Source organism: Salvelinus sp. IW2-2015, linkage group LG20, assembly GCF_002910315.2.
Source record: "Salvelinus sp. IW2-2015 linkage group LG20, ASM291031v2, whole genome shotgun sequence".
Lineage (NCBI taxonomy): Eukaryota > Metazoa > Chordata > Actinopteri > Salmoniformes > Salmonidae > Salvelinus > Salvelinus sp. IW2-2015.
In genome coordinates, this window is record NC_036860.1 from 34968110 (window position 1) to 34980665 (window position 12556).

Sequence of the window (12556 nt, forward strand, 5' to 3'; positions counted from 1 at the left end):
GTGAATTATAAGTGAAATAATCTGTCTGTAAACAATTGTTGGAAAAATTACTTGTGTCATGCACAAAGTAGATGTCCTAACCGACTTGCCAAAACTATAGTTGGTTTTTGTTAACAAGAAATTTGTGGAGTTGTTGAAAAACGAGTTTTAATGACTCCAACCTAAGTGTATGTAAACTTCAGACTTCAACTGTATGTGCCTGCATAAGGTAATTCTGAATACCAACTACTAAGAAGTGCATAGGAAAGGCATACATTTCCTAAATCTGAATCGGCCCCGTAGTTTGGAGAAAGAGCTTGCTCTTGATATGCTCCTCAAACCACAAAATGTGCTTAATGGACTGTGTAATGGCTCGAAAAACCTGAGGCCATGCATTCAATGTTAAGCATCACATTTTATGTCTCTTTATACATGTCTCTTCATGCATGAAAAATAAAAATTAAATAAGGAAGAATGAAAAACAACACATACACCAGTTACTTTGAACATTAATATATTTTCTTTTTTATTAAGACAAGAACTCATTTTTTTTTGTAAAAATGTCTATTAATGAACCAATACAAAATGTGTATGGGAATGTGGATATCTTTTTTCTTCATTAATACACATTAACATTGCCCAAGTAGACCTACAGCAGAAAGACAAAAATAATCAATGAAGACAATGAATTGATAAACAACCAAACGTCCTGGGAGGAAAACCAAACATGAGAGACGTGTTTAAATGGATAGTTGCACAGCCACAGCTGAGTGTGTTCTGTTCCTGTGTCATTTTTAACAAACTGAGTACTCATACATTATGAACTATGTCTATACAAAGTCATACTTAAACACATATTATACAGTTCACTGAATATTTAAGAAAATACATAAAACATGTACAGCTTAAATGCAAAAAAAAAAAAAAGAACACCAGTTGTCTCGATCTATAATTATTAGCGTTTTTTCCATCAATTTGTGGTGGGGCCTAGACTTTGCATTCTACCTGAGATGCAATCACACCATTCAATGCACATGAACCTGAGACCAGTGGTGTAAAGTACTTTAGTAAAAATACTTTAAAGTACTACCAAGTCGTTTTTTGGGTATCTATAATTTACTTTGTTATTTATATTTTACTTCCCTACATTCCTAAAGAAAATAATGTACTTTTTACTCCATACATTTTTCCTGACACCCAAAAGTACTTGTTACATTTTGAATGCTTAGCAGGACAGGAAGATGGTCCAATTCATGCACTTATCAAGAGAACATCCCTGGCATCTCTACTGCCTCTGATCTGACGGACTTACTAAACACAAATGCTTCGTTTGTAAATTATGTGTTGGAGTATGCCCCTGGCTATCAGCAAATAAAAAAAACAAGAAAATGGTTCCGCCTGGTTTACTTAATTTAAGGAATTTGAAATGATTTATACTTTTACTTTTGATACTTAAGTATATTTTAGCAATTCTATTTACTTTTGATACTTAAGTATATTTAAAACCAAATACTTTTAGACTTTCACTCAATTAGTATTTCACTGGATGACTTTCACTTTTACTTGAGTCATTTTCTAATAAGGTATCTTTGATTTTACTAAAGTATGACAATTGGGTAGTTTTCCCACCACCGCCTGAGACAGGAATTAACATAAGAATGTAAAAAGTAATTTGATAAAATAACACGGTCAGACTACCAAGTTAACAGTACCTTGAGTCACAAAGGGGCATTTCATGAGAAAAATAAAACAGATAACAACACCTAGGAAAAAGAAATGACAAAAAACATTCTATACCTTTCTGGACTTTTCACATCCATCCAAATAGTTGTCCATCATCGAATTACATTTGATTTCAGTCTTCATATCACCGGTGTTAAGTAGGTGCTCATACAAATTAACATTTGTTTTATGTCAACTATGCTCGAGGTGCATACTTTCCACAATACAATCCTGTTTCCTATTGGTTCTGAAAGTGGTCCCCATTCCAAACCACAACATACATAAGTAAAAGGTTAAAAAGCATAAACAAACATATATATCGACCCAGTCCACACAGCGGTGAGTACATTTAATAAAATCTCCACCTACAGAGAGTGAATAGATGTGTTCACTTGGTAAGAACATACTTTTTTAGGTCCAGTTTTGAATGGAAGCCACCACACTTTTTACCGAAGCGAAATAATGCTCAATGTTAAATACAAGTCACACAACCTCAATCTAAACGATGGTAACATTCTCTCTGTTGTTTGTTCCGTTTAAACAACAGAGGGAATCCAAAATGTTTCATATGATGTCACAGTCTAAAATGAAGCATTTAAACGAGTCAGGAAGCCACCGCTGTCCTGATAAACAAACAGCATTGTCGTCGTGGTACAGTGTTAAATCAGTGATAGCTCCTTTTCCAAGATATCATATTTGGAATATATGTCAAATCAAACATGAAAGCAACTTCACCTCTTCAACCTCATTGTCATATCAACCACCTCAGCAGGACAGTAACTAAATTGAACAGCAATGCTGACTGTGGTGATGTAGAAATGAAATGAAAAGTAATAGATAACATAAAATGACTTTTGGCATTCCCCAATTCTCCCCCACTGGCCCTTTCAACATGGTCTCGTCTTAAAGCTTAGGCAGGTCATTCACAAAGAAAGAAAATAGAAATGGTGCACACTCACATACATGCAATGTGGTGTTGACTGACTGTTTTGGCAAGTGAAAATTGTTGCATCATGACAAGACCATGTACAGTTCAGAGGCTGAGGTGTGATGGTAGTGGCATAAGGCCGTCTCCAGTGACACACACGCTCCTCAACTGTCATCACCCATTCAGGAGTGTTGTACAGTATGGAGTGACAAAACTCACAACAAACAGCTTGTGATAATCATAAAAACCACAAAATTATTCTGTCATGAAATTCCACTAGGATGTAAAAAATATTTCCTGGCACGTGTTGATGTATAATACATTGGTGTAAATTTATTGGCTGGACATAGTTTGTATATTGTTGAAACTACTGAACTGTTTTGTCTTGAAATCATATCCTTTGTAAAAATGTCTTAGATACAATGATTGTATGTTCTTTGCTCAGAAGCTATGTATCCCCTATTTATCACCATCTCCTTCAAAATCCTATAACCCTTTTACAGCTCTAGTTCTAATTTTACACACAAAGCTGAAAAATACAACTAAATGTGTGATTTACCTGTTCAGTATATACCAAGATGAAGGTAGTATCACTTTATTAATGTTGATTGCAGTAAGTACCTCACAACCTAGATTGATATCTCTCTTATAATGAGAATATTCATCTTTGATAATCAACATTATAGTTTGGAGATGTCTTCCGGTCATTTCGCATTGAAATGAATCCTATCAGTATTACATAGTTTGTTTTCCCCCCTAACTATATTACAGCTTGGCTAAACTGAGGCATCTTGATTTAGAGACAAAGGGTGAGTACAACACCAAAGAAACCATTAAAAACAAATTATTTTTGTCAGATTCAAATATCTGAATGAGAGAGGATGTAAAACCCAAAAAATGTCATCACAAAAAAAGAAATGCCTGCCGGGGGATTGCGGTTCCATTCAGTGGAACAGAACAAAAACATCATTGTACAGAGAATAAAAGGTGAAAATAATGAATTGAAAATGCCTCTAAGTTCAGCATAGCGAGGGTGAAATAATGTGCCTTCTACTTTCCTTATTCCAAATTGTGGCAATCTTTTAAATGCGCTGGCATATCTAATTTGAAAAACAAATTGAAGAGACAGAGGAAGGAATACAAGTGATCCACGGTGATGAGGAATTGGCCCCGATACAAAGAAAACAAGGACAGTTTTCGAGACCAATTGTCCTCTACTGTCTTCCTTTAGATTATATTTCTGTGTGTTTGTGTTTTGAAGAGGGGGGAGGGAGCACAATGTTATTTATGGGTAATAATATTTTCCTTATATTCATTTTTCGAATATGATACGTAAAGCGTTGGATGTGTTTTGGAGCTTTCAAAAGGTTTGGAAAAAAAGAAAGGTGGTGGTTGAGACCTGGCCTGCTCACAGTATAGTGGAAATAGGGTTCTTATGAGCTTTTGGTATGCAGGAGAGGACGTGTGTGCGAACACAGTGGGAGAGATGAACAGAGCCGCTGTGTAATTTTACCCTCATAGGAAAGCCAACAGCACAATGATAATGAAGAGAGTGGAAGAGGGAGGGTGGGGAGCAACAGGGCATGTTGATGGGGGGGGAAATAAAGAATGAATAGAAAATAAATTCAGAACAAGGCACAGAATTTTCTGCAAATGGTTGAACTAAACAAAATTCGTACCAGCAGTTTTGGGAGGTGTCGCATGGTGACGCTCTCTTCTACAGTGATTTCTGGCAACCCCCAAACCCCCCACCCTTACCAAAAACCTCCCCTCCCCATCTTTCCACCTTATACACACAAAACCGTTCCTACTCAGCTGCAGAGACTGGACAATACATTGTTCAATCCCGGGCAATCACCCCTAAAACCAACCTACCCAACCTAATCCAACCAATTCTCAAACCCCAAGCAACCCCCCCTCCCCCCAACCCAAAGACAGCGTGGTGTTCCACAGAAAACAGTATTGGGGCCCTGTGATTTCTATATGTAGTACTCCTTCTTCTCGTCCGAGTTGTTGTGGCCCCCCTCTGCGTTGATAATGGCCGTGTCTGCATCTGCTGCATCGTCGGCTCCTTTAGCTTCATGCGTGAAGTAGGTACCTGAAGGGGGGGATGATAAAAATGGACACTTCATTGCTAAGCTCCTGAATTCCTACTCAAGTTTCCTTGACATTAAGAAGCAAATCATTGAACCAAAACAAACCATGAGGTTTATTGTAGAATATTTGATCTCATAAAATACATTATTAAAATATAATCATATTAAACTCATAATTATGTCCGTTGGCACGCCAACACAAACTCTAATGGAAACTGTAACTTAAAAGTTATATATCAGCTGCTAAGTTTTTAATTCTTGTAGGTCAATTATTTATTTGCCACTGTAAACCATTACAAACAAATCATTTTCTTGTCATTTTTTGTTAATCCTTGCCTAGTTAAATAAAGGTTAAAAACCTCTCTGTTGGCATTCTTTGATTCACATTCAAGATTCGCACATGGATATACAGATTCTGCTTCAGCTCGACTCACAACTTCGAATTAACCTTGCCAAGTTCACCGAACGAGTGGGAATGAGCAATCCACTTCAAACTTCATTTCTGACAGGGATTATTCACATCCCAACAGTGTTGGGCCTGATAATGAAGGSGATAGCTCAGATCAAATGGAGAAGGGCAGGGAGTAATTTAGAATCAAAACCAAAACCATGTTCTGTACTCCAAAGACCACCCCTTCAAAAGTACAGTAGCCATAAAAGAGAAAAAAATCTGATTGGGCTCAGGCGGTATGGTAGAATTCCTAAAACAGTGTTCAGGGGAGAGGGAAGTGGATTTTTGATAGCCCAGGACAATATTAGTATGATACTGAGTAAACAAAAACATGACATTATAGTGTGTCTGTGTACTTTCTAACCTTGTGATTCCACAGAGGTGCTTCTATAGATAGAAAACAAAAGGGTTTGTCACACACCTTTGTGTCTTGCAAAGTACCGTCCCAAAATGATGAGTAGACAGAGCATGGCAAAGACAACCACAGCCACCACTCCTCCAATGACTGCATGGTCGACCGCTCTCGGTGCTCCCTCTCCAGCTCTGGAATCTGTAAGTACAATAACAGAAACAGCTTTTAGAGAATCCACAAACAGTGCATGCTAATGGAGGACATCACACCCACTTTGGTGGATTAAAGATCTACAAAGAAATAATGATAACATTAATCCTTCATAGTACATCATCAGCTACTCCAGCCTAAAATACACAAATGCTGTTTGCAGTTGGAAAAAAGGGCAAAATGAGAATTGTGAAACATTTCGGAAATRACAGCAATAAAGGCCATGAAGATTCTTTCTAAAACACACAATATTATTCAAGTAAAATGTATATTTTATATTCCAGCTTCCACCATAATGGAACTAAATATATAATGAACTGAATTATATAAAACGTCCAGAATGTGGTAAGAGTTTGGTTTGTTATGCAAAATTACTGTTTTTGGAGAACTGCTATACAAAATTAATTTACATATCACATACCATGTTATCCAATTTACAGTAAGAGCATGCATAACTCTACTGTGGTTGGCAATTTAACTGAATGGCAGAAGAAGATAGTGGAACATTTAAACATGATTTATGAAGAGATACGGGTGGTTCTCAACTTCAATCTACCAGAGCAAGCACCGCTGTTCAAATAAATCTGGACCCTGCCCTGTCTCCAGTCAGAGCTATTGAAATACATTTAGCTTGCAACGACTAAAAGTGCAGTTTCCAGGCAATTTTTTTGAAAGATTTATACCAGTTTGGCCTGAAGAACAAGGCAGGCCTCAGAGGCTCCAAACCGTAATGATATGTGAAGGTTATTGATCATGTGTAGGGATCCATGACAACCAAAAGTTAATGGCGGTTTGTGGACTTGATTGGTTCTTCACGGCGCAAAGGAGGAAAATCTTTCATCAATAGCTCACACTCTGCTAGGAAATGATTTTGGGTGAGAGAATAGATAGGAGACCGGGGGCTTTCGACAAGACCTTACGTCATTGAGAGAGGGAAAAGTTTCAGATTCAATGAGGGATTATACATTTGTAAAAGTGAGGTTTTGGTAATAGCCTATGCCACATCACAGCTACATTCCCGTATACTGTATATCAAAGACTAACCGATTCGATTTTGTCATTCCGGGCGTTTAATTCCAGACCTATGTATGTTTACAGGTGCATCATCTTCAAAGAGCTATCCCGAAAAGATAGGAAGGCTAGAGGGAATGGAGAAGGAAGGAAAACTGAACAACCGTCCTCTTTCCAATCGACTCACATCCACCGCACTCATCGCTAGCCTGAATCCCAGCTTAAGGAATTACTGGTTGGACTTGCCACAATTTATTAAAGGATAACGAAGAGAGAGAGAAGTCCATGCTGTTGGGCAACATGGCCACCCTCTTCCTTACCCAACTCACCTCATAAACAACTCACTGGTAATACTGGGGGGAGAGAACGGGAAGGGGGGAGAGAACGCCACAGTCACAGTGCTACCTGCCAAACTCAGCCAAACTCAACCAAACATTACTTGATAACCCTAATAGGTTATTTTGACTTCAGATTTCCTTTTTCCGCGCTGGGCAGATTCAATTAAAGTCTGCAGAAATCCTTCTGACACTTAATTCGCTCTTGTCAGGGAGGGCGGTAAAGACGTGCGCTAACACACTTTCCTATTAAGATGTTAATGTGGACTTGGGCTACGCCAGTCCGTGAGGCTGGGGGATAAACAGAGGCCTATGGAAATGTCAGGGAATTTTGCTCTCTCCCCTCCCCCTGAATAAAATGACTTCCTTTTTCTGTACTGGATGAGGGAGGAGAGGAGGTACTGGGTCCATGGTGGGTTTGACATCCCACTCAGTACTTGACACTAATTAACATAAACTGACAAATGGACTGGGCTAGGGGAACCGACTGTCGCCTCCCATCCTACATCGGGAGTGATCTGACCCCCAGTTGACCCCCACCCCTCCTTCGCCATCTCTGTCGGCCCACCCTCCCTTGCCAGCCTCAGTGCAGCGACTGTAGACAAATGACAGGGGGCTATGGAACACAGGCAACAAAAATCTGACTGTAGATTGGAGTTTATGATGGAYCGAGGGGCGTCACTCAGGTCATAATGCAATCAGAAGAGGGGGAAATTGTAATTTGATAAAAAAAGTCCACTGTGAACCAACATTGTTGCATTGTGTAATTTTAGAGAGGGCCAGATGGTTTGGAAATGAGTTGCTTCACTCTCATAACACAAACCAATGAACGCCTAATCTCATCCAGCCCATTCCGCCCCAGGAATATTCAATAATTCACAGAGAATTGGCATGGTAATGTAAACCCCTGAAATGTCCCTCCATCCAAATTGACTGCAATGAGTCACTTAATTATACCTATTGCATGGTGCTTATAGATGAGTCATTACCACCAACAACAATCCTTGTTAAACACTTAGGATTTAATGGTATAAAACTGGAGCAACGGAGCATCCGTACCTTTCTATACTTCAAACAGATATTGGCGTTAACAAAAATATAACAAGGTGTATATTTTCAGTTGATTGACCCCAAAATCTTTAGGCAGATTAACCCMCCATCATGTGGGTTAAGACCAAGACTTTATTCAATCAAAAACGGGTATAAGATAGTTTTCAGGGTGAGGCAACACAACAATTCTTCATGTGTTGCATGCTGGAAATTATATCCGGTTGACTTTTTTGTCTCACACAGTGCACCTGGTTTAAAATGAATCCAACTGTGCATTCTCGCAGCACAACAAAGTGTTGTTATGTCTAACCTAGAAACACCTGGTTCATGTTTTGTCTGAACAGGGCCCGAGTGTAAACGTCAGTAAAACCAAATGCTTTTGAAGCCGAAGTGCCAGCACCCAGTGAGCACAGCTAGGTACTCAGATCTCTTTATCCTCCATCACCCATCTTCTCCACAGGTGGCCCCCCCGTGGAGAGGGGAGATTGTTACAGACATGGCGAGATGGCACATTGGTGCTACCTGACAGCAGGTAATCAGGGGCGGACGTATTTCTCCATCCCCGGGCCTGGGGTGTTCCCCAGATTACTACCCAGATGCTGGAGCCCCCCAAGGCAACACACTAGGCCTTTTCACTCTGCATTGTTCTTATCCTCAGGCTATCTTAACCCTGGGCTAAGCTTTAGACCTGGGCTAAGCTTTAGACCTGGGCTAAGGATTCATAATTGTATTCCAAAGCACTGGGCTTACAGACCAACACACATTCTATCTCTGCCACGTGACCAATGTTAAGCAAATTATTTACAAATTATTTACACATTATTTCCTCTTGCTTCTAGCCTTTTATTTTCAACAGTGCTGTCTGCCTGTCTGACCACGGAAACAATGTTTCACTTTTGACATATGATATCGCCCCTGTACAGCGAATGCTGTGCATGGACGAGACAAACTTCTCTGGTCCAGCCGAAATCATGCAACAATAATATTATCATGGATTGCTATATCCAATTAAATGTCAATAGAAAAGCTATGAAAACAGATGAACATGAAGCAGTTGCTGCCCTTCTAGCTGGAGAGTTTGTGTCTTCAGTTGGCTAGCTAAGTGAGATGTTAGCCAGCCTGCAGAGCTATCATTTTTGTTAGTCATAGCAACCAATGTTTTTGCATGGATAAAAGTATTTGGTTTCCTTGTCAATTATTTGTCCTCAGATGGGAGTACTATAAATGTACTTATTAAAATACCATGCAGAACGCATCACAGGCATCACAAGCATATGCAAATTAAGTGAAAGTACAGCTTTTGTGATTGGACAGTGAAAATTCTATGCCTTGTTCTTGACCCCATTTCACACGGGCTATTTTGGCACCATGTTTCTGGGGCTGCAGTACACTGCAGTATAACTGCAGTTAGAGTGCAGTATAACTGCAGTATGTGGCAAATACTGCATCCAAAATAACACAATTTTTTTTACTGTGGTAATTTTGCAGTGTAACTGCAGTTAGAGTGCAGTATAAATCAAATGTTATTTGTGTGTAGACTTTACTGTGAAATGCTTACTTACAAGCCCTTAACCAACAATGCAGTTCAAGAAGAGTTAAGAAAATATTTACCAAGTAGACTAAAATAAAAAGTAATAATAAAAAGTAGCACAATAAGAATAACWAGGCTATATACAGGGGGCACCGATACAGCGTGCGGGGGTACAGGTTAGTTGATGTAATTTGTACATGTAGGTGGGGGTGAAGTGACTATGCATAGATAATAAACAGCGAGGAGCAGCCCGGTGGCGATTTGATTAATTGTTCAGGAGTCTTATGGCTTGGGGGTAGAAACTGTTGAGGAGCCTTTTGGTCCTAGACTTGGCGCTCCGGTACCACTTGCCGTGCGGTAGCAGAGAAAACAGTCTATAACTTGGGTGACTGGAGTCTCTGACAATTTTACGGGCTTTTCTCTGAAACGCCTATTATATAGGTCCTGGATGGCAGGAAGCTTGACCCCAGTAATGTACTGGGCCGTTCGCACTACCCTCTATATCGCCTTACGGTCAGATGCCGAGCAGTTGCCATGCCAGGCGGTGATGCAACCGGTCAGGATGCTCTCGATGGAGCAGCTGGAGAAACTTTTGAGGATCTGGGGACCCATGCCAAATCTTTTCAGTCTTCTGAGGGGGAAAAGGTTTTGTRGTGTCCTCTTCACAACTGTCTTGGTATGTTTGGACCATGATAGTTCTTTGGTGACGTGGACATCAAGGAACTTGAAACTCTCGACCCGCTCCACTACAGCCCTGTCGATGTTAATGGGGGCTTGTTCGGCCTGCCTTTTCCTGTAGATCACGATCAGCTCCTTCGTCTTGCTCACATTGAGGGAGAGGTTGTTGTCCTGGTACCACACTGCCAGTTCTCTGACCTCCTCCCTATAGGCCGTCTCATCGTTGTTGCTGATCAGGCCTACCACTGTTGTGTCGTCAGCAAACGTAATGATGGTGTTGGAATCGTGTTTGGCACGCAGTCGTGGGTGAACAGGGAATACAGGAGGGGACTAAGTACACACCCCTGAGGGACCCCAGTGTTAAGGATCAGCATGGCAGACATGTTGTTGCCTAGTCTTACCACTTGGGAGCTGCCCGTCAGGATGTCCAGYWTCCAGTTGCAGAGGGAGGTGTTTATTCCCAGAGTCCTTAGCTTAGGGATGAGCTTCGTGGGCACTATGGTGTTGAACGCTGAGCTGTAGTCAATGAACAGCATAGGTGTTCCTTTTGTCCAGGTGAGAAAGGGCAGTGTGGAGTTATTCTGCAATTACTGCGTCCAAAATACCAGTCGACTGCAGTTACTCCACTTTTACTGCAGTTTCAAAACTGTAATCTTTTTTTGTAAGGGTGGGCTAAGGTGCAGTGTAAACGTGCCTAGTATGGGCCAACCTGGTGGCCCAGCCTGGTTACGCCACTTCGATACAGCTACGACCGAAAGTGACTTTTCGGAGCAGGTTAGGAGAGCATTTTGGCTAACCATAAGACTTTTCCTAACCCTTAATCTGATTATTTTAACCTGCTACATTAATTATCCTAACCTACTGCCTAAGTTCTCCTAAGCTGCTACCAAAGTCACGTCCAGTTGTAGCTGTATCGAAGTGTGTGAGTGAGTGTTGTGAGTGTTTTTAGGGAATCTCGGAAGGCCTGTCTCAAGCTCAACTAATCTCATGCATGTGTAACCGGTGTGAAATGGCTAGCTAGGTTGCGGGGTGCGCGCTAATAGCGTTTCAATTGGTGACGTCACTCGCGCTGAGACCTTGAAGTAGTTGTTCCCCTTGCTCTGCAAGGGCCGCGGCTTTTGTGGAGTGTTGGGTAACGATGCGGTAACGATGGGTAACGAGGCAGTTGTAGATGTGTGCAGAGGGTCCCTGGTTCGAGCCCAGGTAGGGGCGAGGAGAGGGACGGAAGCTATACTGTTACACATGATGAGGGAAAGTGTCTGAGGTGGAAAGTTAGAATTGCATGCACATATACAGGCAAGGCTAAAAACAGGCCTCAAAAGCAGAATGATTTCAATGAATACTGTTTACCATTATGTCCAGAAAGGTGATATCTTATTGTGAACTGTACAAAGAAAGTGTTGAATAGATGGGAGCAAAACGAGTGAAAGTAAAGAATGAAAATTTGCAACCACCAACTTTTGCTTTTAGAAACATCTATGTAAATCTAAAGACAAGGATTATTTTCAGCTGCCAGAATACAACACTCAACCCAAGGAATGGTGATGTACTGAATTCAGAGAGCCGTTCTCTCCTTTGTATGGAGAAAGTGGTAGACAGACCGCCAATAGGGTAGTCTCTAGATCTCCATCAGACAACAACTGAAACTCTAAACTTGAGTACAAACATCCAAGTGACATTTAATTCTGGGTTGTCAAAGTCCAAGACAAAGACTTAAAGAGAAAGAAGAATAGGTCTCAACAAAGCACTGTGTGGATACAGGACCTTGGGGTTGAAGTGAAATACCAGTGTGAACACAGTCTTGATGAGGGGAAGGAAAGGATGACTCTCAGGGGGTGTCCATCTACAGACCACAGTGGGAGTGCTGTCATGCGGGGTTACTCTCAAACACGCTTTCCTGATAGAGTTGGTGACCGGCCCCTATAGGAAGTCACCCGCGAACAATGGAGTCACGTTTACACTCGCTGAGGGCTGGTTAGCTTGAGAGGGTCGAGGCACTCTGCCGTCCACACCTTTTGTAACCCGAGACACATCCTCCAACACTCAGAGAGGAAAACACAGACGTGATGGAGTCTATAGCGTTTTGCTGCTGAGATGTGGCGACGTGTCYTGTGTGAGTAGCAGCACCTTCCTGAGGTGTTCAACAACTTGGGATTATTTTGGACCAAAAACGCCTCCAAAGAAGGAGCGTTCTTTTGAGATTGGTCCCCTCA

At 41.0% G+C, this 12556-nt stretch overlaps 1 protein-coding gene across 5 annotated transcripts in view; it reads right to left on the reverse strand.

The window, feature by feature from the left end:
* Positions 1–476: 476 nt before the first annotated feature.
* cadm1a (cell adhesion molecule 1a) overlaps positions 477–12556 on the reverse strand; it is a 432225-nt gene continuing 420145 nt past the window's right edge. For all 5 annotated transcript variants that reach the window (XM_024011664.2, XM_024011666.2, XM_024011667.2 and 2 more), the window contains 2 exons: positions 5598–5726; positions 477–4727 (listed from right to left, as the gene is read on the reverse strand). In XM_024011664.2, the coding sequence (XP_023867432.1) occupies positions 4609–4727; positions 5598–5726 (248 nt within the window). In that variant the 3' untranslated portion in view covers positions 477–4608. The remainder of the gene's footprint in view (positions 4728–5597; positions 5727–12556) is intronic.